Here is a 21770-nt window from a genome sequence, read left to right on the forward strand (position 1 = left end):
ATATATATATATATATATATATATATATTATAATATAATTATATATTATTTATTATTAATTCAAAATCTCTAAACCACGTTATAATACATATAAACATGAATTCCACAAAATTCTGGCATTTGCCCTCAAACTTGGGGCATGTCGACAGGTGAGGCCTTTAGTCCATCAGTCATGGCAACAACATTGAACTTTGAACCATTGAAAATTTGAAATGAAGATAATAAAAACGAGTGAGCGCAGAAATTGGGACCCAAATTTGAGAATCAAATGGATGACACATAACAATTTTCGCATGCTCTCTTTTAGCTTTAAGAGAAATGCAATGTTCTGTTTCAAGCAGTTAGAAATTTTTTGAATATTACATATTATCTAAATACGTAGGGATAATTTTATTGTTAGCTTCAATGCTAAAACATCATTGGTCTTTCTTTCTGATGTAATTTCTAAAAGATGACATTATTCTTGCTATTAACTTGCAAATATGAAAGAAGGGTCAATTCTAGGCACAGGACTTCTTCCTTCCATTGAATTCTGAATCCTTCCTCCGGCAAGCCTTGGTGCATCAAGAGCTTCTTTAACACTTCCACTCATTATCTTCACTTCATTAGTCTCCTGGGATTTCTTATGGAAAGTCACTGGAACTATTGCCATTGAGTTACCCACATAATCTCCTTCTTCATAACTCTCATTCCCAGCTTCCATTGAAGTTTTCATGGGTTCAAAGTTGTCAAATTTTACCGAAGATTCAATTTTTATTCAACTTAAGCCATTGAAGACATTAATATTTACTAGTTTAAAACTAATGAGTAAGTTGAATGGGAGAGTACCTGTGATTATCAGTCTCTGAATCTTGACAAATTGGATCTTTGATGCTAGAATTAGTTGAAATGGAGGAACTTTCATGGCTTTGGTTAGACGAAATGGATTCTGAGATTTCTGGTGGCTTGGATTCAGACTCTTCTATGTCTTTGAGGCCTGAAAAGCTATTTCCTGAGGAACTAGATTGCTCTGATTCATCCAAGGGAAGTAAAATCTTCAAGTACTCAAACTTCTTCTTCAACAATTTCAGCTTTTTTTCTGCTTTATTCCTCAGTTTGATCTCTTCCTTCAGTTTAATCTCCATCTCCATCAACTGTACCCATAAAAAAGTTCATGCAAAGGAACATAATAAATCAAGTAAAAATCTCAAAATTTCTTCTTGCCTCCACGAACAAATAAAGGAAATATAAATCATAAGCAAAAACCTTGATGCCCATTAGTTCTGCATCATCTTTTGCAGCCCTTGAAGCTTGTCTTTCTGCAATTAGTCTTCCTCTCAGACACTCTATAGTTCTCAAATTATCATTTGCTTCCACTTTTCTTTCACTGAGAGAAATTAAAGGAAAAAAAGCATCACAATGTGAATATATATTTTGGCATTTCTTTCATGCAAGCTCAAAAAGAGAGAATTAAAAAACCCACCTCCATTTTCCTTCTTCCTTGCTGGTAGTAGCAATCATTTTCTTCTTCTTTGGCCTGGAACTGAAGTGGCCAACTTTATGAATTTTTTTACACTGAAATAGCAATGTTCACTGCTTTCTTCCCCAACTCCTCTCTCTGAGTCCCAGATCAGAACTTGACTCATTAAAAAAAGAAAAAAGAAAAAAGAAGACTAGTGAAGCAAGAAAAAATGTTAAATGAAATTGTTTTTTGGTGAGAACATCTGCTGTTGCAAAGACAGAAATGCAGCTCTGGGAGTTGGAAATCCAAGGTCAGGCTTACAGAGAGCTTGGCCTTTTTGCTATATCAGGTGGGTTATGAATCCAGACCCAAAGTTTGCTCTTTTTGCTAGTCACATTTAGTTTACAACCACTTTTTTTGAATTTTTTTTTTTGCACTTTCCAATGATTCAAATTTTTAACCGTCCATTTACAGATTACCATTTGTCTTTTAGATCTCATCAACAGTGTCACATAACCTAATCAGACTTCTGAAAAGGAGTAATTTTTTTTGGTGAACTCAAAAGTTTACTTAAAACTTAATTTTGATAACGAAAAATAGTCATAATGCTCTTGACAATAGTCATTACCAATTTAGCTGAATTAGATGATTAGAATTGAATTGTAAAAAATGCAGTTTTATTAGATTTGCTCTTATTGCACTTGGGAATGTGCAAGTTTGTAGCCAAAATCGCTAGAATCACACTTTTGTATGTGCAATTCAGGTATAATTACATTCACAAAGGTATGATTTAAGCATAGTTGCATCTGAAAGGTGCGATTTAAGTCTATTTATAATTAGGAAGGTGTGATTTAAGTGAGAATCGAACCAAACCAAAGATGATTTTGCTAGATTGCATCTAGTTGATGTGATTTTAACCATATTTTGGTTCATATTTCATTAATCAAGAAATATGAATTAATTAAAATGATATCGTTTTTATCGTTTTTTTTAAGTTTATAAGTTTATTAAACTGAATACCTATCAAATTTGAGTTCGAAATTGATAGTATAAAACCTTTAGGGTTGAGCTTAAATTTGTCTTGACTTTCAAATTATTTTATTTCATTTATTAGTAGCTGCATTTGATTTCAGGGGGGATTTTGCTAATTTTTGAAATGATAGGACTTTGGGGGAGGACGTCGATGCAGAGAATCTTAGCTGTAAGGTGTCACGTGATGCCACTTTGATTCATGTGGGTTTTTATAGATAGTTGACCTTTGTTCCCTTCGAAACAACAAACTAATATTAAAATCAAGAGTAATTTTCTCATCATTAAAAGCATTTTAATTGACCAAATAATTGAATTTCGAAATAAAATTTTAAAGATGATTACAGGGGGAATGTGATTCACTGAAAAAACAAGCAGTAAAAATCAATAATCACTGTGTATTGAATGATCCAAATTACCTTTTAGTCCTCTCTAAGGAACAATATTATTGTTCAATTTTATACAAAAATTTATATTGAATTCAATAGCTTTAAGGTTAATTCTTATAAATGATTAACTATATAATGTATGTAATGAATATGCAAAGTTTTGTCACATATATCTATACGTAAGTTTATAATATAATATATATAGAAGACTTTTTATCTAGATAATGGTAAAAACTTTTAGTAATTACAATTGTTTTTCATGATTTTCCCAACATATCTTTTCATCGTATGTCATTACAATATAAAGATCACTTTCTACTAAATTGGGAGTACATAAATTTCCACTTAACAGAATAACATTGAAATAAGCAAACACCCTCTACATCAACTGTCACCTTGCATTGCAACAAGAGGCATATGATATATTCAGTCTCTTGATTCTCGCAGTTTGACAACAATGTATGGTGGCTCTCTTTCCACTTTACATCTGTATCCATGATTGAAGCCTACTTTATATTGTCCTCGTTGCTTGTGTTAGAGGACGAGGAGTCTACAACATGTCAAGGTATGTTTTCCATTGCCAGTTTTAAATTGCATTTAGCCTAGTAACTTTCATCCACAAGGTCCACTATAATTGACAGTGTAATCCTCTTTCTCACTATAGGGATATTGCTACTAGTGGAAGAGGCCTCCTAACCAATGGGATAGTTCTAGACTCTGTCATTGCCGAGGTCCTTGTAAATATTTAAAAATATGAAAATAGATTATTGTTGGTTACTAAAGAGCTCAACGGATGATTAACTATCTACAAGTCTAAGAGTAAACTCCAACCCTAACCAAAAACCTAGACAAAAGCTCTAATGACATATTTATCCTCTGAACACTACCATCAAACCCAACAAACTACCCAAAAGTCATCTTCGAAGATGTATAAATACATAAACAACACGTTCACAAAAATCCAAAAATTATGAATAATAAACCAACTTTTTAATTAATTTGTGAGAAGAATATTCTAATATGTTTTAGGTACAAAAACAGATTAATATTAGTTTGAAAGAAGTTAGAATTTTTTTTTGTTAAGAAAATCGTGACCATTTTAAGAGTTTAAGACGTTTAATAAAAGGAATGTACCTAAATAATATATCATCATATAATTATATGATTTTAAATTTATCTATACTAATCTCATCTGTTTATCAAGAATGGTATCAATGTCAGCTCCACACCACAAAACAAAAATGTAAATGTTTAAGATTGGGATCCAAAGTCTTCCACAATCTGCAGTACGCCTTTTCATTGAACTTCTAACCCATAAAGAAAACTTATTTAAATGATACATGTACACTGTTTCAATCCTTCCTGTTGGTCCATTCAATTAGTCAAAACAAAAATGGCAATCCAGACGTACTATACATCATCAGAGAGCTCAAAGGCAACCAAATCACTGATTCACCACGTCCAACATATATGTTAATGAATACCACTCAACTTCTACGATCGATTCTTAGAACTCCAAATCAAGACATTTAAGTTTTATGCACGAATCTGATTAAAACTTACAGTTATAGAGACAATGATGGTATTTCTGACCTCTCCCAAATGTTGATCAACATATGTCAGTCATTTTGGCCTTAGCAAAGCATTGTGCCCATTAGACTCCATGAATCCACACTTCATTTCTACATAATTTCTGATGCTTATGCATTCACGGTTCAAACAAAGGCACTATCCTCTTCATGCTCATTCTGTAACACATACCCTTCTTTTACCGTCAAATCAAGTAATCCTTCATCAGTTCTTTCACTTGATGTGTCCTTTGCAATAAAGCTCTGTAAACCTCCACTGGATTCAATCCAACTACTGCCAGGGGTTTTCTTCAACCCAATTTTCATCATTTTTTCCCTCACCCTATCAGCTTCTTCCCATCTTCCAGCTTGTGAGTATAGATTTGCCATTATGATGTAATTTCCTGTATTTTCAGGTTCAATCTCAAACAGATGAGCACAAGCAAACTTCCCAAGTTCAACATCACCAGAAACTGCAGCTCCATTAAGCAGTGCACCCCAAACCTTAGCATTTGGTTCAATTGGCATTTTAGAGATAAAGTCTACTGCTTCAGATAGCCTTTTGGCTCGGCTTAGAACTCCTACCATGCAAGCATAATGCTCGACTGAGGGCTGAACACCATATTCTGTAAACATGGAATTGAAAATCTTCCATGCTTCATCCACCAATCCTGAATGAGCACAAGCTGCCAACACTGCTGTAAATGTCACGGGGTCTGACTGAATTCCATCATTCAGCATTTCATTAAAAAGAGTAAGAGCTACATTAGCATCACCATGGGCAGCATTCGCTGAGATTATTGCTGTCCAAATAATCAAGCTCCTACCTTTCAACTGATCAAAAACCAGTTGTGCCCCATGAAGAAACCCAGCCTTTGCATAAGTATCAATAAGGGAAGTTGCAACATAGATATTACGAGCATAACCACTTTTAAGAGCATAACCATGTATTTCTTTCCCTCCCTTCAGGTTTGAAAAATATGAAAACATAGAAAGAACACTTGAAAGTGTCACAGTGTTTGGTCTAAAACCTAATGCCTGCATTTCTCTAACCAAATCCAAAATCCTGTCATATTGGTTATTTTGAATCAGACCAGAAATTACAGCATTCCAAGTACTTAGTCCCGGTTGTTTCATTTCAAGGAACATATGCATGGCTTTGTCAACAAATCCATGAACCATGTAACCTGAAATAATTGCACCATATGAAACTTCATCCTTCTCACTCATCTCCTCAAATAATGTTCTTGCGTAATCCAAGCTACCACATTTTGCATACATTCCAATCAAAGCATTAGAAAGACAAACATCCACTTTAATTTGACTCTCAATTACAAAGTTATGAACTTCCATTCCAAAAATAAGATCATTTGATTGCCCACAAGCCTGCAAAACACTGACTACCGTCACTCCATCTGGTCTCAACACCGAATCATTCAACATCTCCCTATACAATCCCTTACAGTCTTCATAAAACCCTCCCTGTGAGTACCCAGCAATCATCGAATTCCATGTCACAATATCCCTCTCAGGCATTCTATCAAACAATGCCCTTGCTGAAGCGATAGCATCACATCTCGAATAAAACGTAATCAAACCGTTAACAATAAACACACCAGAATCAAAACCACATCTTAAAACATAAGCATGAATCTCCTTAGCCAATCTTGACTCACAAAACAAACCCGACAACGCCTTTAAAACACAGGTGATTGTAAAATTATCAGGCTTCAAATCCACCGAATAAGATGACAACAAAGACGAAAACAACTTCAATGTATCGGTATACATATCATGAACAGAGTACGCAATGAGCATGGCGTTATAAGAGAAGACATTTTTGGGGGAAATTTTATCGAACACGTGGCGGGCTTGAACGAGATTGTTAGATTTTGAGTAAAAATTGATGAGTTTCGAAGCGAGAAAGTTACCGGGGGAGACTGAGTAGAGGACGAGACGAGCGTGGACTTGCTTGGCTTGGCGATGAAGGTGGTAGTCGGTGAAATGTTGGATGAGATGACCGTACGCGCCATAGTCGAGGGATTGCAAGGCTCGCTGAATTTGGCCGTTGATGGCGGTTAGTGGTTGAATTCTTGACAATAACGGTTTCGCGCGGTTCATCAATTTGTCCCTCCAGTTGGTATTTTTGTCTTGGTTTTCTTTTATTAAGTGATCTGCGCACGTGAGGTAGTTAACGTCGCCGTTTTACTACGCTGAACATACTTGCCACGTCACCTATGCATAGTGACAATTCGAAAAATAAAGTTTTGAGTGCCCAGACGACGTCGTTTCTTAAGAGTCGTGTTCGTCTTGTTCTCTGTTTCAACCATCCTAGGGTTTTTATTGTTTGAATGAATGAAAATTCTCTGCTAGAACGAAGCTAACGGTTTCAATTGTCCTTTCTATTTCTACTGGTACATTTACTCAAGCTAAAAGAACTTTTTATATTATCTTTTTTAAACGTACATTTGATACTCCTCTTGTTAAAAGTTTATAAAGAGTACGAGCGGCTCGTTGTTTTTGTTAGAATTAGCTTTTGATATATCCAATTTAGGTCTTCTTTAGCTTCGTTGTGAAAGAATGAGACAAGCTTGATTGAATTGAATTCTTTTTAAATCAAGCTGAATACATGGAGAAATTGAGCATTTATTCTGGAATTAGAGATTTTTTAAATTTCTTTCTTTGCATCTGATAAGGTTATGCTGTCGAAGTAATAATGATAAGTCTCGTTGTCGTCTGTTTGATATGTATTTTGCACAAATTTTTTACTTTTTAATCTACTTCATGTGGGTGGTGGATGTTTCAGAATTGCAAAGGGCATTTTTCAGATAGTTTATCAGCATCTTTGCTTCGTGATTTGTTGGGGTAGGAAAATGATGCAAAATTTTTTTTGCCGCATTGTTGCTGAAATATGGGTTAATTTACTTTCGGATGATGACTTGCAGCATTGTGTTAACCATAACATAATTTGGCGCCTTGGCATGTTTACAATTGTGAGCATTTCTCCTTTTCAGATTGTTGAACTAACGTCTACAAGCTTTATTTGAAAGAATACTAGAGATGGAGAACAGGTGCAAAGAGATAGGGTCTGAGGTTTCTATGACAGAAGTTTTTGAGTTACCGGGAGAGGCTGCTGTTGTTATCAACGGAGTGCCTGCGATATCCTCCTCAAGTGAAAAAGTGTATGTTCTTCCTGATATGGTGAATGATGCAAAATCACCAGGAGATGCAGGTTTTGGTGACTGGTTGGAAGGAAGGGAAGTTCAAAAGTTGTTTGGGGAACAATATTATACTGGTACTGTGATCCAGTTTGACAAAAAAAGTGGTTGGTACAGGGTGGTCTATGAAGATGGTGATTCTGAAGATCTTGACTGGCCTGAGTTAGAAGAGGTTCTTTTGCCTCTAGATATTTCAGTGCCATTGAAGACATTGGCAATGAAAATAATCAAGAAGAACCAAAAACCTATCAATATATCTCAAAGCAGTTTGGCTCCATCACTAAAACAAAAGACCAGAAAAATGGGAAGCAAGGGAAAGAATGTTGATGCACAAGAAGCTCCGGTTATAAATATAACTATTTCATAGGAGGTGAGTGAATGTTTAGCAACATTCCAAAAGTTGATTCATACAAGTCAGAAGCACTGGATCGACTGAATAAGGGCAACCGATAAAAAATTGTCTTCAAAGTCACAAAGATGCCCTCAAAACTTCTCAATAAGAAGTCTAGATTCTTAAAGCCGGGTTGCTAGGTAACTTTAGAGTCTTAAGTCTTTCATGTTGCACTCTGTGTGGAACGTCATAATTGTGTACAAATGGACGACGGTTGTGATAGAGAAGCTTTGAATTCATTCCTCTTCACAACGTGACTTGTGAGCCTGCGCTCCCATTGTTCTTCTTATAGTTTAGTTTTTGATGACGTTGTTAATTTCATTTGCTGCATGAAGACTTCTCCCTCAGACAACTGATTTGTTAAAAAGGGACACTTTAACATCTTTCTCAGCATCATCCATACTATCACCTAGTGGATTTGCAACCCCCTTAAGCACAATCGAGGCGCCCTACATATGTAATTGCGATTGAACCAGATAATGTAGTTTAATCCACGGAACCATTCCCTGATTGATCGAAAATCATGAATCGAATTTATCTCTACCTATTTGACTATGAAGCTCTTGACACATTCTCTAGCCTATAACCCTCCTCCTCTTTTGGTCACTTTGCTCTCTTCCCTCAACTAACGCCTGAAAAGACAAAGATTTCAGTCTAAACCCAAAGTTAACTTGAATGAGCTCACTATATTGATTTCAAGCTAAAAAATCTACACTCAGCACTCACATTCGCATGTTGGTTTTTCTTCACTACACATCAGTGAAAGTGAAGGTTCAGAATGATAAGGAGGCCAAAGTGAATTTGTAAAATAAGTGGAATAACAATTTTCTTATTTTAATATTATTACCTTGTTTTTGCTATAAATATGACTAAAGATAAGAATTTATTAATTTTTAATTTTGAAAACTTGATATAGTTAAAATGGGGAAGTAAATTTGTGGTTATATATGTCAAGATGGTCAAGTTGGCTCATGACCCATGACATAGCCCAAACTTCATTTTCTTTAACACAATCTACAAAATTGAAAATCGTATCAAGCCCCGTAAGTTATTTTGATGAGATTTGTTAAAAAATATTAAATAATTATAAATAATTAAAATAGTTTATTCAAATATATATAATTTTGTAAGCCGATCCATAGAAACACGATTTTGAGGCATTCGATTGCGCCAAGATTAACTATACTTGTGGCTAGGCTCACAAGGCCCACTAATTAATGGGCTTTGACAAGGCTCAATCCATGAACACAATGGGCTGCAGCTAATTCAGCCACACGGTGTATACCCATGGTGTACACATGCATACTTTCTATTATTTTACTGGGAAGCTCACCGTCGATTATTCAATTTCGATTTTTCTCGCGCAATTTAACGATGTCCCAAGCCACAGCTCTAACCAGTTGCAACATGGTTAGCTTCGCCGCACAACGACCACAGCGCACTAAAGCTAAGAAGATGAAGCAAGTGAAGACAAAAGAAAAGCAAAGCAGCAGAAATGTGGGGTTTGGCATCGACAAAAAGGAACCAGTGTGGCGGTGTGTGGAAGGCTGCGGTGCATGCTGTAAGCTCGACAACGGTCCCGCCTTCCCCACTCCTGAAGAAATTTTCGATAACCCAGATGATGTTGAGGTTTCTTTTTAATTTTCACACCTATGCACTCTTTCTGCTCGAGAATATGAATATGAAACCTCAAGACCCACTTCAATATAGTTGTTCATTCTACTTTTTTTCAGCTTTACAGAAGCTTGATTGGTCCCGATGGATGGTGTATAAATTATGAGAAAAACACACGCAAATGCTCTATTTATCCTGGTAGATATTCACTTTGTACATTGTTCGCTAGCTTTTTACATTCATATTCTAATTATTTTGTATATATTTCAGACCGTCCATATTTTTGCCGAGTGGAAGCAGGGGTGTTCGAGACATTATATGGAATCAAGAAGAAGGCGTTCAATAAGGCGGCATGCAGGTGACTCTTCCTTAGCCAAACAGTAGTTTTGAGTATTCAATTTATTAAGTATACAGATTATAACATTATATAATTTGTTATTATTTTATTTTTAATTTAAAATAATTTAATCACAAAATATGATTTGATTACCCAATTAGGTAATAAATGTGTTGCTTGCAGTAGCTGCAGAGACACTATCAAGGAAGTTTATGGTACACAATCGCTCAATTCGCAGCTCCGATGAACTAGTTTGATCTGGTAATCTTAAAACTGGTTCCTCTTTCAGTGTAAGTAAGAATATGATAGTGTTCCAAAATTGAGATTCTGCAATAATGTCAAGTCTTTATTCATTGGCAACTCAAATTAATTTTTGCAATGCTTAGTTGAGTTCTATAGGGTTGTTGGTCATAGCTTTAAAAGACTGTTAGAACTGTGATTTATAATGTTTTAGCGGGATTTAACTCAAATTAGATTTCTTTTACACAGTCTTGGATCTTTATTTCTCTCTATTGGAAAATTCAATCTTTCATTCTCCTACAACTGAAATCCTTATGCTCAAAAGGCATAGCCAAAAGTCCCTCTTCCAGTGGCCACCCTCCTAACCTACTTTGCACCTCCAAACTAGGCTCTAATTATCTTTCCCCTTGATGCAGACTTTGTTTGCAGCCACGCGTTAAATGTTGGAGTTGTCTATTACTGGTTACTCCTCGAAGTCCTTGACTGCAACACCACTCTCATTGTTGAGACTGCGACGAAAGGGTTTCTTTCAGTGATGTTTGTGTTACTGCACCAGATCTTTGTGTTGATGGGTCCTGTTCTGTTCATGGTGTTATAGACCATCGGTGCCGCCCTCGTTGACATCATCATCTGTGGTTGATCAACACTTTGCAAAAGCAAGAATGGATACTAGGTCATCTCTAGTGTCGTCAAGACATCAAGAGGAGCATTTAAAGAATATGCTCAATTCATTTGCCAAGCAAATGGTCCAACTCGTCTTGACCACGATGGGGAACCTGGTAGCCCTCGAGACTCTCTATTCTCGGAGTCCTGTGTTATTGGACACTTTGGTATTGGCATTCTCATAGTTTCCATCAATAGAAAAAGAAAAATAAACGATCATCAATTTCCCTTTTAGATCCAACTTTCGAAAGGTTGGAATCTCTTTTTAATTTGTCCAGTGACAAGAATCTCTCCATTTCCACCAGCGTTAGATAATTTAAAGAAAGAAAATATAAAATTAAATTCAAAAAAGTGATTTTTATCATATTTCTTACCTTAATATTTCTTGAAATTTTTTAACTATGTTATTTGAGGAATTGATTATATATAGAAAACCAATATCCCATAATCATTTTCTAGAAGTAAACATCACCTAAGTTCTTGTCGCTTCAGATTAAAATGCATGGTTTTAAAAAATAGATCAAATCAACTGGTTTAATCAATTGGTTCATAACCCATCCACAAAATTGGCTCTTGATTGCTTGAAAACCATTTTTAGATTTATGCCGGATTAAATCAAACGATTCAAGTAGTTAGATTGGATAAAAACCGTGTTTGACTCTGTCAGTGTAAAAATATTAAATAGAAATGTAATTGACTCGGGCAAGGAGAAGGTTCTGTGCCTAGCTACCATATAAAAGACAGTGAGAACTAAAGGTAAACTGTCCACCAAGTGAAAGAGGTTACTTTGTTCTAGAGACTGAAAAAAAATATTGCATTGGATTCCAAGACACTTTAAAGATGCCCATCTTTTCTGCTGCTTTACACCATAAACAGATTCCATTCGGGAAATTTCTTGAGCAGATGGAATCTGATCGCAATATATGAATGAATGGTGCTAGCCAATGCTATCCCCATTACACTTCTTTTGCTCGTCCTTCCAAGGACAGAAGAAAATCTTCTATCCAGTAAGCTGCCCCGAATCTCTGTTACCAGAAAGGCCTGAAGAAGTGTCAAAGCTTGACTTGTATTTCCCGATGACCTCCTATAGTCCTTTTATGCAGGGCACAAGAATCGCCTGGGACTACGCCACTCTGTTTGGTGACAGTTATGAAACGGTAGCCTCTTATAATGAACCATCTCAGTTCTTCGAATTTACCCGTTATCTCTGTCAAGAAGCAGCTTATGATGAACAACAGCTGCCTTCCAACGGCTATGAGAATTGGCTAAGCAATTACGGCTCTGGTTTTGGCGACTGCTGGGGAGATAACTTGTTTTCTTCTGGCTATAGCAACAATGGTAATGAATATGGTGGTACCTTGTTGAGGTCGAAGGACTCCCACCAAGCTGAAGAGCAATATGACACCGATTTCAGTTATGAGGATGCTGAAATAGAGCCTGCAGCTTTTGAGTACAGTCCATGTTATGACACTTGTTCTCGCTATATAGAGCAGCTATTTTACCAGTACGACAAGCAAGAGGCGAGACTGACATGTAGCTTCAGCCAAGATGAAATGGGGTTTTGTGAAGGAATTTTGGGTTACTGGCCTTGCCTGTATCATGAAGTTCAGCGACAAGCAGCATTTGTTGAACAATGAACTGATAAGCAAAGGTGTTGAAAATCCTGGAGAATAAAGGAGCCACCTCGCCACAATACAAATAAGTTAAGAGAAAATCCAGGCAGGAATTTCTGACTAAAAGCTGTAATAAATAGTCCAAGAATGTAATTCTGGACATTATTCCGTTAACAGAAATTTTCACCCATGAAGGACTAACTGTTTTGTTTTCTTCTCTCCTAATTAATCACAAATTATTGTTGACAAGATAAACACCTAAACCACCAGGGTACTTGGAAGAAAAACATGTATAATCTATGTTTTCATGGATGCTCTATTGCCATCCACAACCTGATATGTCAAAAATCCACAGACCTAGGCATTTTCAGAACTAACTGTTTCACACCTATGAGCTAAAACTGAGTTTCCAGTGTGTTCTTCACATGCAATTGAGAGACTGAAAAAACATCCTTAAAAATAACTCACATGCAGCCATCACAGCATATTCTGCAAATATCTTGCAATTCTAGGGATTTTTTTTTTTTATTCATTTTGCTTAATACTCTCAACCCAAGTTCCTTATTTTGATTTGAATTTTCAACCCAAAGTTCCCTCATTTAGATGTAGTGTTCTTTTTTCCCAATGAAGTCACTATCTTGATTACAAGAATATAACCTGCACCAATTATAAAATCCTAAAACTGCCAAAAAAGGCTGCAAGTTTTACCCATATTAGCATATATAGACAAGTATCAGCAAGAAGTCACTACCTCAAAACATATGGTTACAGGCATTGCGCAAAATTAATACAAAGAGAAATAATATTTTTGATTTTCTACTCACTAGCAAAATTTATGTAAGATGGACACTTTATACAGTAGATATTCAAGTCATTGTAATTTACTGTATTACATATCAAGGCCTAATTCATCCAAAATGTCATCCCGATCTTCAAACAACTTTAAAAACCGAGCTTGTTCTTGTTCTCTCCTCTTTTTTTGCCAGTACCTATATGCTGCCACCCCTCCCACTATCAATGCAGTTGAAGCAAGTACTGCAATAAGTATTATTATACCAACATTCCACCGCTCTTCTCCCTTAGGTGTGCTAGCGGCTGAATTGGAAGCAACAAACACATCAAACAAAATGATGATCATAATTTGAAAAAGATCATAATCTGTAAGTAAATTACTGTCAATCTACACCTCATAAACCTATTTATCCATCCAGTTGGGGGATCAATTGATGAATTATGAGATTTTTAGACAAAAAGACATTTAATTTGTATATATAAATCTTTTAAGCAAATTATTTAAGGATCATATGTATCTAAAACTTCCAAGGAGAACAAACAGCCAGGATGATCAACAATATGTCTAGATCAAACCAGTGAACCATTGCACTTAGCAAAGCTATTATAGTCTAACACAAGTAATTATAACGCTTCCCAAAAACGCTTCAAGATCCATAATCATTTTTTTTATGTGTCTTCAGAGTTCATTCAACCACAAGTGTGCCCTCACTGAAAAATCAAGTGAGCTTTTTACTTGCATGACTAAAACTCCAAGTCTACAGGTCCTTCTACATTTATGCTTTTCTCTTCCTTTGAAACACATTCTTTGCCCAACTTTAGTCTTTTCAGACTGCTGTTGAAATCTGTTTTCTCCTTCTGCCTAAAGAAAATCGTTCATTTGTATCTAGGTACACACAGGACTTCTTAAAGAGTCATGGTCCAAGCTTGGGAAAAAAACAGATCAAAATTTCAAGGTCCAATGGCATAAGACAGAGAAATTTCTTTCTATGCAAATCAAAGAAACTGCATGCTCTTAAACAACCACATTGATATGGCATATGAGCTGTATATCTCCAACATATATCATCATGTGAATATAGAAAGAAATAAAAACAACTTTTGAGTGAAAAAAACAAAAAACTCACAGCTTGCTACAGACTTGCAATCCGGACACAGGAAAGTAGCCTTAAATTCCTTTTCCTTTTCTCGAGTATATTTCCCCTTTGTAGCCATAAAATCAGAAGGACAAAACTCCCACTCATCAAATACATCATCTGACTTAATTGTATCCTCCTCATAAAACCCACATCGCTTGCATTTATTGCCCGAAAAATCTGTTAGTGGCTGCAGACATGAAAAAAAACCATATTTCAATTTTAAGCTTCACCAATAATTACCACCCTTACCAAAAAAAAAAATTTTCCACTCTTAACAGTAATAAGTGGAATAGAATCCGAGATACAAATAAAAGGAAGTAAAATCCAAAGACCCCAGACTCTCTAATACATTCTAGTATAACACTAAAAACTACAAAATATTATCTTATACATATTTCAGTACCAGTCTTAAGTTTCAATTACCTAGACACAAATATGCATGTTGTCTACTAGTGATATTAATTTCTACCAAAATGGAGTGAAATACTCACCTGCCAAGATTCTTCCCTCTTGAAAGAATACATATGATCTGCGAGCTTGACATCCGGCAAAATCGTCTTGTTCTCTCCATTACACTGGAAATAAACTGTTGGTTCGGAGTATGGTATCCATTCGTGAGTAGTATATATTTCAATCGAATCAAGCGTTACAGGTGCTGCTAACACGAAACCTACCAGAAAAATGATTAAATTAGCTAAAAGAAAATGATCGATTTTCAAATTGAGACCAAATTCGAATAACTTATGTATATTCCGGAGAAAATTTACCTGGAAAGCAGTTGAGAAAAATGAAAAAGACCAGTAAAACACAAGAACCCTTGGAATTCACCGTACTCCGAATCGACATAACGAGCTGTGTCACTATTCAATAACTAAACAATTTCAGTTGCAAGAGATCATGAGTCGGCTTAGATCAATCAGAGAGTTAGACAGGGGATCCGTTCTCTGTTTCATCCAATCACGAAGAAACTGCTTCAGTCAGCTATGGCGTTTATTACTCTTTTGTTAGCTACGAGTTTACGGGCAGGGTGGCGTCTGTGAAACGCAGGGTGCGCATTGCGCAGTGGGACTTGAAATATAAAAGACGTGGCGTGACTGCGTGGGGTCAGTTAGAATTTTCAACTGCTGACGTGTACTCGTACAACATGGTCTATATATGTAAAACATATATTTTTATTTTGAGCATTTATACGTATACGTTTTTTTATATATAATTTGGTTACATAAATATTATATTTATTGATGTATTGTTAACATAAAAATTTTGTATTTCCATTTTGTAAAATTCATCATTAATCTCTAAAATCTCAAAATTCTTTATGGTTTATTATAAAATTATATATATATATATATATATATATTAGTATATAAAATATTCAATTATATAATAATATATTATTTATGTATTTATTTTATATATTTAAAGTATGTATATATAATATTGTCTTTTTTTGTTATAAAAAACCTCTTTTGAATTAAATTTAAAAATAAAATAAAATCAATCACATCAAACAAATTAAATTCTGACTCTAGTAATATGCAACATTACTTATATAAGAGTACAAGTTAAGTGGTAAATATCATATTAATTCCATTAAAAAATTGAAACCGAATCTTTAATTAAAATATAAAAGTGTAACCTTTTTGAAGAAGACCCTCAAATAAAGATATTTACCTATAGTGGGTTGCATCAAACCAAATTGGCCACCAAACCCCCTTTTTCTCCAAAGTATGTTGTTTTTTTAAGTTTCTCTCATTTAACTTTAAAAATCATAAATACCTACCTATGACTAGTTAAAATTAACGATAGTAAGAGCAAAATCATCATTTTATTTATAATATTAAAAATAAACTAAAATATAATTTTTTTTTCCCTCTTAAATTTTAAAAACTAAAAGCTTTCCCCAACCTAAGTTTTAAAAAATGATAGTTTCTTCTTAGGGTTTAGTTTTCAGATCTCTGACGTCATTGTTGGCGGCCTCTCTCTCCCGAAGCTTTCTCTCTCTCCAATGATCTCTCTTTATCCATTTGGATGCCCAATCAGCATCAAAGAAAGTATGAAAGACGAAGCTTTTCATCTTTCATGCCTCTTTTGATGTTGATCAGATATTTAAATGGGTAGAGAGAGACCATCGAAGGGAATAGAAGGTTCAGGAGGGAGAGGTCGTTAGCAATAGAGCTAGAGATGATGTCGGAGATCTAGAAACTAAACTCTAGAGAAAAATTGTTGTTTTTTAAAACTTAGATTGAAGGAAACTTTTAATTTTTAAAGTTTGAGGGGGAAAATAGATAAAATTTTAAAGAGTTAGAGTTCTGTTAATTTTAATTACTCATAGGCAAATATTTAAAATTTTCAAAGTTAAAAAAGAGAAACTTGAGAAATGAGTATACTTTGGGTGGGAAATAGTCCTTTAGCCAACCAAATTTAGTACAATCTAATACACCAATTGACCGTGTCATCTTGTATTTTTCACTTAATTATTCCCAAATTATGTCAAGTTGACTCTAAGTTATGCCCTAAGACCATGGGCCATATCAAAGTTGGGCCCCATTGTGTGTTGGCCCAACCCATTTGACATGCTTTTTCGGGGGCTTGTCATATTATGTTTACTCCGAAGGCCCTACTACGGGCCTTGGCCATATGCAGGCCCGGCCCGTTTAGACATGTGGTGTGTAATAAATAGTAAGGTTTGAAAATCTTCAAAAACACAGGAGAAAGAAGTCTTCTTAAACTTAGAAAAATTTATGTGGCTGCCCTGAGAATGCGCTGCTCCACGAAGTTCAGATATATGAAAACCGGCACTTGACCTTAAAAGAAAACGAACAAATTATGAAAATGTTACAAAAATCAACCACCAAGTTAATTTTAGAAGCTCTGTGAGGAAATAAAACACCTTCTTCAACCTCATTCTTCCCTTTGCTGAAAAACATTTCAATGTTAAATCCACCAATGTCGTCGTTTCCTAAAATTCTAACATCCACCTTCATATCTTATCTCCTCCTCCTCCTCGCCGTCGCCATCAAGGCACACGACAACTTCCTTCACCCGATGGAGCCGCTGACGCAGCTCATCGGCAGCATCCCTCCCCCGACGGCGGTGCCGCAGACGCAGGTCGTTAGCAACATCCCTCCCCCACCGGCGGAGCCGCAGACGCAGGTCGTTAGCAACATCCCTCCCCCACCGGCGGAGCCGCAGACGCAGTTCGTAGGCAACGTCCTTCCCCCTCCGGCGCAGACGCAGACGCAGCTGTTCATCCCACACTCACACGCCACAGAAATAGAGGAGTTTCTGGCGGCGCACAACAAAATCAGACAAAGCATGGGCGAGCCATGTTTAACATGGGACGAGACGCTAGCTAAGTTCGCACATCACTGGGCCGAAACTCTCGCCGCCGAGTGCACAATGGTTCATTCCACCGTATCCTACGGGGAGAACTTGTTCTGGGGAGCGCAAGACCATTGGACGCCGGCGGAGGCGGTGCAGTCGTGGATCAAGGAGTCGGACTTTTTCGATAATACAACAAATCATTGCAAAGAAGGGCAAATGTGCGAGCATTATACGCAAGTCATATGGAAGAAAACTGGCAAGGTGGGCTGTGCTCGTAAGAAGTGCCACCGTGGCGGTCTGATTGTCGTCTGCAACTATGATCCGCCGGGGAATTATGAAAATGTTAATCCACTTGATGATAAGTTTATGTAATGGATGATACGTGTCATAGAAAAAATTGATCAGACGGTGTAGAGGAGAGTTCAATTACGGGTTGGGTTTGTGAAAATTATACGAAAAATTGTTTCATTTATGATATGGTATTTATTCTTTCGTATTGGGAATTTTTTTTTTTTGAAAAATCAATATAACGAGGTCCGTCATATATATTTTTTATTTAATAAAATTATACAACTTATTTTTTTTACATATAATTTAAATATATATAATATTATTATATAATTAAATAATTTTAAATTAAAAATTAATTTATATATTTTATTTTTTATTTATATATGATGAAAGATTCTCTTAATATTTAATGCAATTAAAATTATAATATGTCTTTAATTGATAAAAAATTACGAAACTATGTCTGTAAAAAATGAAAATGAAAATTTAATTGGTCAATATTATCCTCCGATAATATTTATTTTATCAATTCTTCAGTAATTATAATTTATTATTTTTTTCCTTAAAAAAATCATTATCTTTTTCCATTCAATAAAATTATGTGTACCCACTTTAGATACACAAATATATACACATTTATATGTGTCATCATGTGATTGAATGATTTTGAATTAAAAATAAAACAATAACCAATCATATGATGACACATATGAGTGTGTATACATTTGTGTACCCAAAATAGGTATACATAGTATTACTCTTTTCCATTTTATCCCTTCTCTTGCTATCAACTTGGATCACTCTCTGTCAATCGTTGACCATCTTCTTTCAGCTCCATTTATATGCATAAGCAACATCACGGTTAACATCACGGTTAGTCTAAAATGAAGTAGCCGCTGAAGTGGAGGAAATAGGCTAAAATGGCGACAACAACTGTGAGGCCTAAAATGACACGAGACAAGACGCTGGAGAGGAAAGTGACGAAGGAACTTCCGGCCCAGAAGGAGTCCAAGATTGTGAGGAAGGAGAAAAAGAAGCCTCCTGATAGGCGCACAGCCCAGAAGGTTGTGGCAGCGAAGACAAGAGAGAGGAAAATTAAAGAAGGGAGATGATTGAATGAGAAAGAACATGTGAAGAACGACGGTAAGAATTGTATGTTGTTTCCCTCATGAAAATTTATCGTTCTTGAAGAAAAACTGGGATTGCTTCTGCACAGGTGTAGAAAATTGAAGACATGGCGAAAGCGAAGAACCCTTTTGGGGAATTATCGAGACGCCAAAACATGGTGGCCAGAATGATCCCAGTTACAAGCGCCGCCGCTAAGCGAATTCTGAAGAGTTCAGGCATTCTGCTTGAGTTTGTGAGTGATCTTTTGGCAATAACTATCATTTCAATCCAAAATGGCTTGGCGAAAGTGGGAAATGAAGAAGATGAGTTACAGGCACCAGAGACTAGCTTCCCCCTTGAAACGCTTGCACTGATTGCATCTTTTAGAGATAGAGTTATTTTCTTGGACTCTTTCCTGCTCGGATTCTTTCTGTTTTGCCATGATTTGTTGAACTCCACTAAGTTGGAGGTTCCATTAGGACTTTCTTCAAGCTCTCAAATCAAATCAAGACCGAACTCAGTTCGATTCTCATTCTCAATAATTGGATGCCCAAACTCCGAAAAGAATTGAGAAAGATTATTCCGTGTACCTGTAAGATTTTTACCGTTCACCTGACATTAATATTAGTTTGATGTTTAACAGTCATGAATGGAAATGATCACTTATACCTTCATAAACAGAGGTACCATGTGATAGAAAAATCAAGAGATCAAGCAGGCTCAAAATTCGGTAACTTGGTTGGTGAATCGACAAGATAACAATGGTTCCACTCAGTGCGATTCGCTGCAAGACTTTAACAGCCATGAAAGCGCTTGTTGAGTCTAAACCTGAAGTTGGTCCATCGAGAAACAAGAGAATCGGGTCTTGAATAATATCAGTTCCGATTGAAACTCGCCGGCGTCTCTTCCACGGTTAACATAGCAAACAAAAGATCATCTTGCATAAAATAGTCAGAAATAACCTTCAAAACCCTTGACTCCAAAACGTCACCGTTCAAAGTAACTGTTCCTTTCAAGCTCTCTTTCGCTATCCTGTCTGCGTGAGCATCAATTAACGTGGATTTCCCGGAGCCACTAGCGCCAAGAACTGCCGTGATATCACCTTCTCTCGCTTCCCTGGATATATCGTTGAGCAACACCTTCTCTGGCGAATCAAGAGGGCCCTTTGGAAGCTTTAGCTTTTGACGAACTTTGACACTGTAAGTTAAATTGTTAAAAGAAAGAACAAAAGGGTGCATTGGTGGCATCGAACTATGGGCATCTTCAACTCGCCTTAAGAGTTATGCAGGAGTGCGAGGGACAGAAGGTTTGTCTCTTCTCGGGTACTGTTGAAGCTCGAACCGCTGGTTTTGTTTAAAAAATGAAAGGTCATTGCCGACAATTGGTTCCGGCAGGGACTTGTTTAAGCCTCCAACATGAGACATCAGTGTGCATTTTTACGGTGAGGTTTAGCTGAAAAAACTCTCTATGCAATGGATTTATACGGCAGAAAAGATGAAGAATTGGTAATTGGAAGTATCTGACTTCTGCTCTTGTTTGATTATATTATATAAGTAAATGGCGTTTTTCCCACCCAAGATTGGTTTACAAACACTGTTCTACCGCATGGATTATATTTTCTCAAATTCAGGCAATGAAAAATACTCCTAACATAGACAAATTATATGAACTTATCAGTGGGCTCAGGTTGGGAGCCGTGACAGGGCTTTAGACAGCTACGAGTGATGGCGATCTTAACAGCGAGTATGCGTGGTCATTGGGTTCGTGATACAATAATTGTAGTTGAGAGTGCTCCAGCCACTAGACGTGCACAATGTTGCTGTGGTAGCGCATTGAAGAGGGGACTAGGCCAATCCTACACAAACAAGTCGAGAGCTGGAGCCGCTCCCCTGATGAGTCCAAGGCAGGATGAAACCAGTGATCCTAAGCCAGAATGTGGGTGCATGCAAGGTTGATCCTCAAGACAGCCTATCGAGGATGCCGCACAGACAATTCGAAAAAAATAGGCCTGTGACACTTGGGATCAGAGCAGAACCATCACCAATGCTGCGATAGTAAAAGAGATCCCGTCAAGCTAATAGCAGACGACAACAGATTGACCGTTTTGCACGAGGCATGTGAAAATCCTGATGTTAAATAGCAAATGCCAAAAATACATCATGCCATAACGAGTGGGTGCACCAGGTGGAGGATGAGGGTCTTCTAAGGTGTCATGAGGAGAGTGACATGATGGGGTATGTCGCACTTGACAAGTGGTCGGGCATCCCTTTAGCCAATATGGGAGACACTCATCGTGTGGTCATTTGATGCGGCCAGTGAAGGACTGGGGCTATTTTGCAAGTTGAGCGGAGCACAAGGGCGTGCTCCATTTTGAGTGGGGGAGTATGTCACGGGCTCAGGTTAGGAGTCGTGACAGGACTTTGAGCAACTACGAGTGATGGCGATCTTAAGAGCGAGTATACGCAGTCATTGGGTTCGTAATGCAATAACTGTAGTTAGAAATGCTCCAACCATGGGGCGTGCACAATGTTGTTGTGGTAGCACATTAAAGAGGGAACTAGACCAACCCTGCATAAACTGGACAGGAGTTAGAGCCGCTCCCCTGATGAGT

At 36.6% G+C, this 21770-nt stretch overlaps 6 protein-coding genes and 1 pseudogene across 14 annotated transcripts; 3 read left to right on the forward strand and 4 right to left on the reverse strand.

The window, feature by feature from the left end:
- Nucleotides 1-330: 330 nt before the first annotated feature.
- Nucleotides 331-1793, reverse strand: LOC123202477. The gene is made up of 4 exons (XM_044618433.1): nucleotides 1463-1793; nucleotides 1246-1366; nucleotides 829-1133; nucleotides 331-725 (listed from the first exon to the last, which is right to left on the reverse strand). The coding sequence occupies exons 1-4, from the start codon at nucleotides 1498-1500 to the stop codon at nucleotides 470-472; spliced, it is 720 nt and encodes a 239-aa protein (XP_044474368.1). The 5' UTR covers nucleotides 1501-1793; the 3' UTR covers nucleotides 331-469.
- A 2338-nt stretch (nucleotides 1794-4131) lies between these two features.
- LOC123202478 (pentatricopeptide repeat-containing protein At2g37310-like) lies at nucleotides 4132-6579 on the reverse strand. Its single transcript, XM_044618434.1, has one exon. It carries the CDS (start codon nucleotides 6546-6548, stop codon nucleotides 4575-4577), a length of 1974 nt encoding a protein of 657 aa, XP_044474369.1. The 5' UTR covers nucleotides 6549-6579; the 3' UTR covers nucleotides 4132-4574.
- Nucleotides 6580-6716: 137 nt separating this feature from the next.
- Nucleotides 6717-8388, forward strand: LOC123202479 (dirigent protein 17-like). 3 transcript variants are annotated; one of them, XM_044618435.1, is made up of 2 exons: nucleotides 6717-6841; nucleotides 7442-8388. In XM_044618435.1, exon 2 carries the CDS (start codon nucleotides 7488-7490, stop codon nucleotides 8010-8012), a length of 525 nt encoding a protein of 174 aa, XP_044474370.1. In that variant the 5' UTR covers nucleotides 6717-6841; nucleotides 7442-7487; the 3' UTR covers nucleotides 8013-8388. The 3 variants fall into 3 exon arrangements, with proteins under 3 accessions (XP_044474370.1, XP_044474373.1, XP_044474372.1); XM_044618438.1 differs by having other exon boundaries at nucleotides 6728-6841; nucleotides 7478-8388; XM_044618437.1 differs by lacking the exon at nucleotides 6717-6841 and adding an exon at nucleotides 6865-7292.
- Nucleotides 8389-9326: 938 nt separating this feature from the next.
- LOC123202480 lies at nucleotides 9327-11109 on the forward strand. Of its 7 annotated transcripts, none has more exons than XM_044618443.1 (5): nucleotides 9327-9665; nucleotides 9770-9848; nucleotides 9921-10008; nucleotides 10171-10248; nucleotides 10644-11109. In XM_044618443.1, the coding sequence occupies exons 1-4, from the start codon at nucleotides 9411-9413 to the stop codon at nucleotides 10232-10234; spliced, it is 486 nt and encodes a 161-aa protein (XP_044474378.1). In that variant the 5' UTR covers nucleotides 9327-9410; the 3' UTR covers nucleotides 10235-10248; nucleotides 10644-11109. The 7 variants fall into 7 exon arrangements, with proteins under 7 accessions (XP_044474378.1, XP_044474375.1, XP_044474376.1 ...); XM_044618440.1 differs by having other exon boundaries at nucleotides 9770-9847; nucleotides 9939-10030; nucleotides 10171-10277; XM_044618441.1 differs by having other exon boundaries at nucleotides 9770-9847; nucleotides 9939-10030.
- A 2068-nt stretch (nucleotides 11110-13177) lies between these two features.
- Nucleotides 13178-15482, reverse strand: LOC123201295. The gene is made up of 4 exons (XM_044616731.1): nucleotides 15202-15482; nucleotides 14926-15104; nucleotides 14423-14621; nucleotides 13178-13598 (listed from the first exon to the last, which is right to left on the reverse strand). Exons 1-4 carry the CDS (start codon nucleotides 15278-15280, stop codon nucleotides 13393-13395), a joined length of 663 nt encoding a protein of 220 aa, XP_044472666.1. The 5' UTR covers nucleotides 15281-15482; the 3' UTR covers nucleotides 13178-13392.
- LOC123202213 lies at nucleotides 15351-20406 on the reverse strand (annotated as a pseudogene).
- On the forward strand, nucleotides 17254-18260 carry LOC123201294 (pathogenesis-related protein 1A-like). The gene has a single exon (XM_044616730.1). It carries the CDS (start codon nucleotides 17369-17371, stop codon nucleotides 18131-18133), a length of 765 nt encoding a protein of 254 aa, XP_044472665.1. The 5' UTR covers nucleotides 17254-17368; the 3' UTR covers nucleotides 18134-18260.
- Nucleotides 20407-21770: the final 1364 nt, after the last annotated feature.

Source organism: Mangifera indica, chromosome 18 (genome assembly GCF_011075055.1).
Source record: "Mangifera indica cultivar Alphonso chromosome 18, CATAS_Mindica_2.1, whole genome shotgun sequence".
NCBI lineage: Eukaryota > Viridiplantae > Streptophyta > Magnoliopsida > Sapindales > Anacardiaceae > Mangifera > Mangifera indica.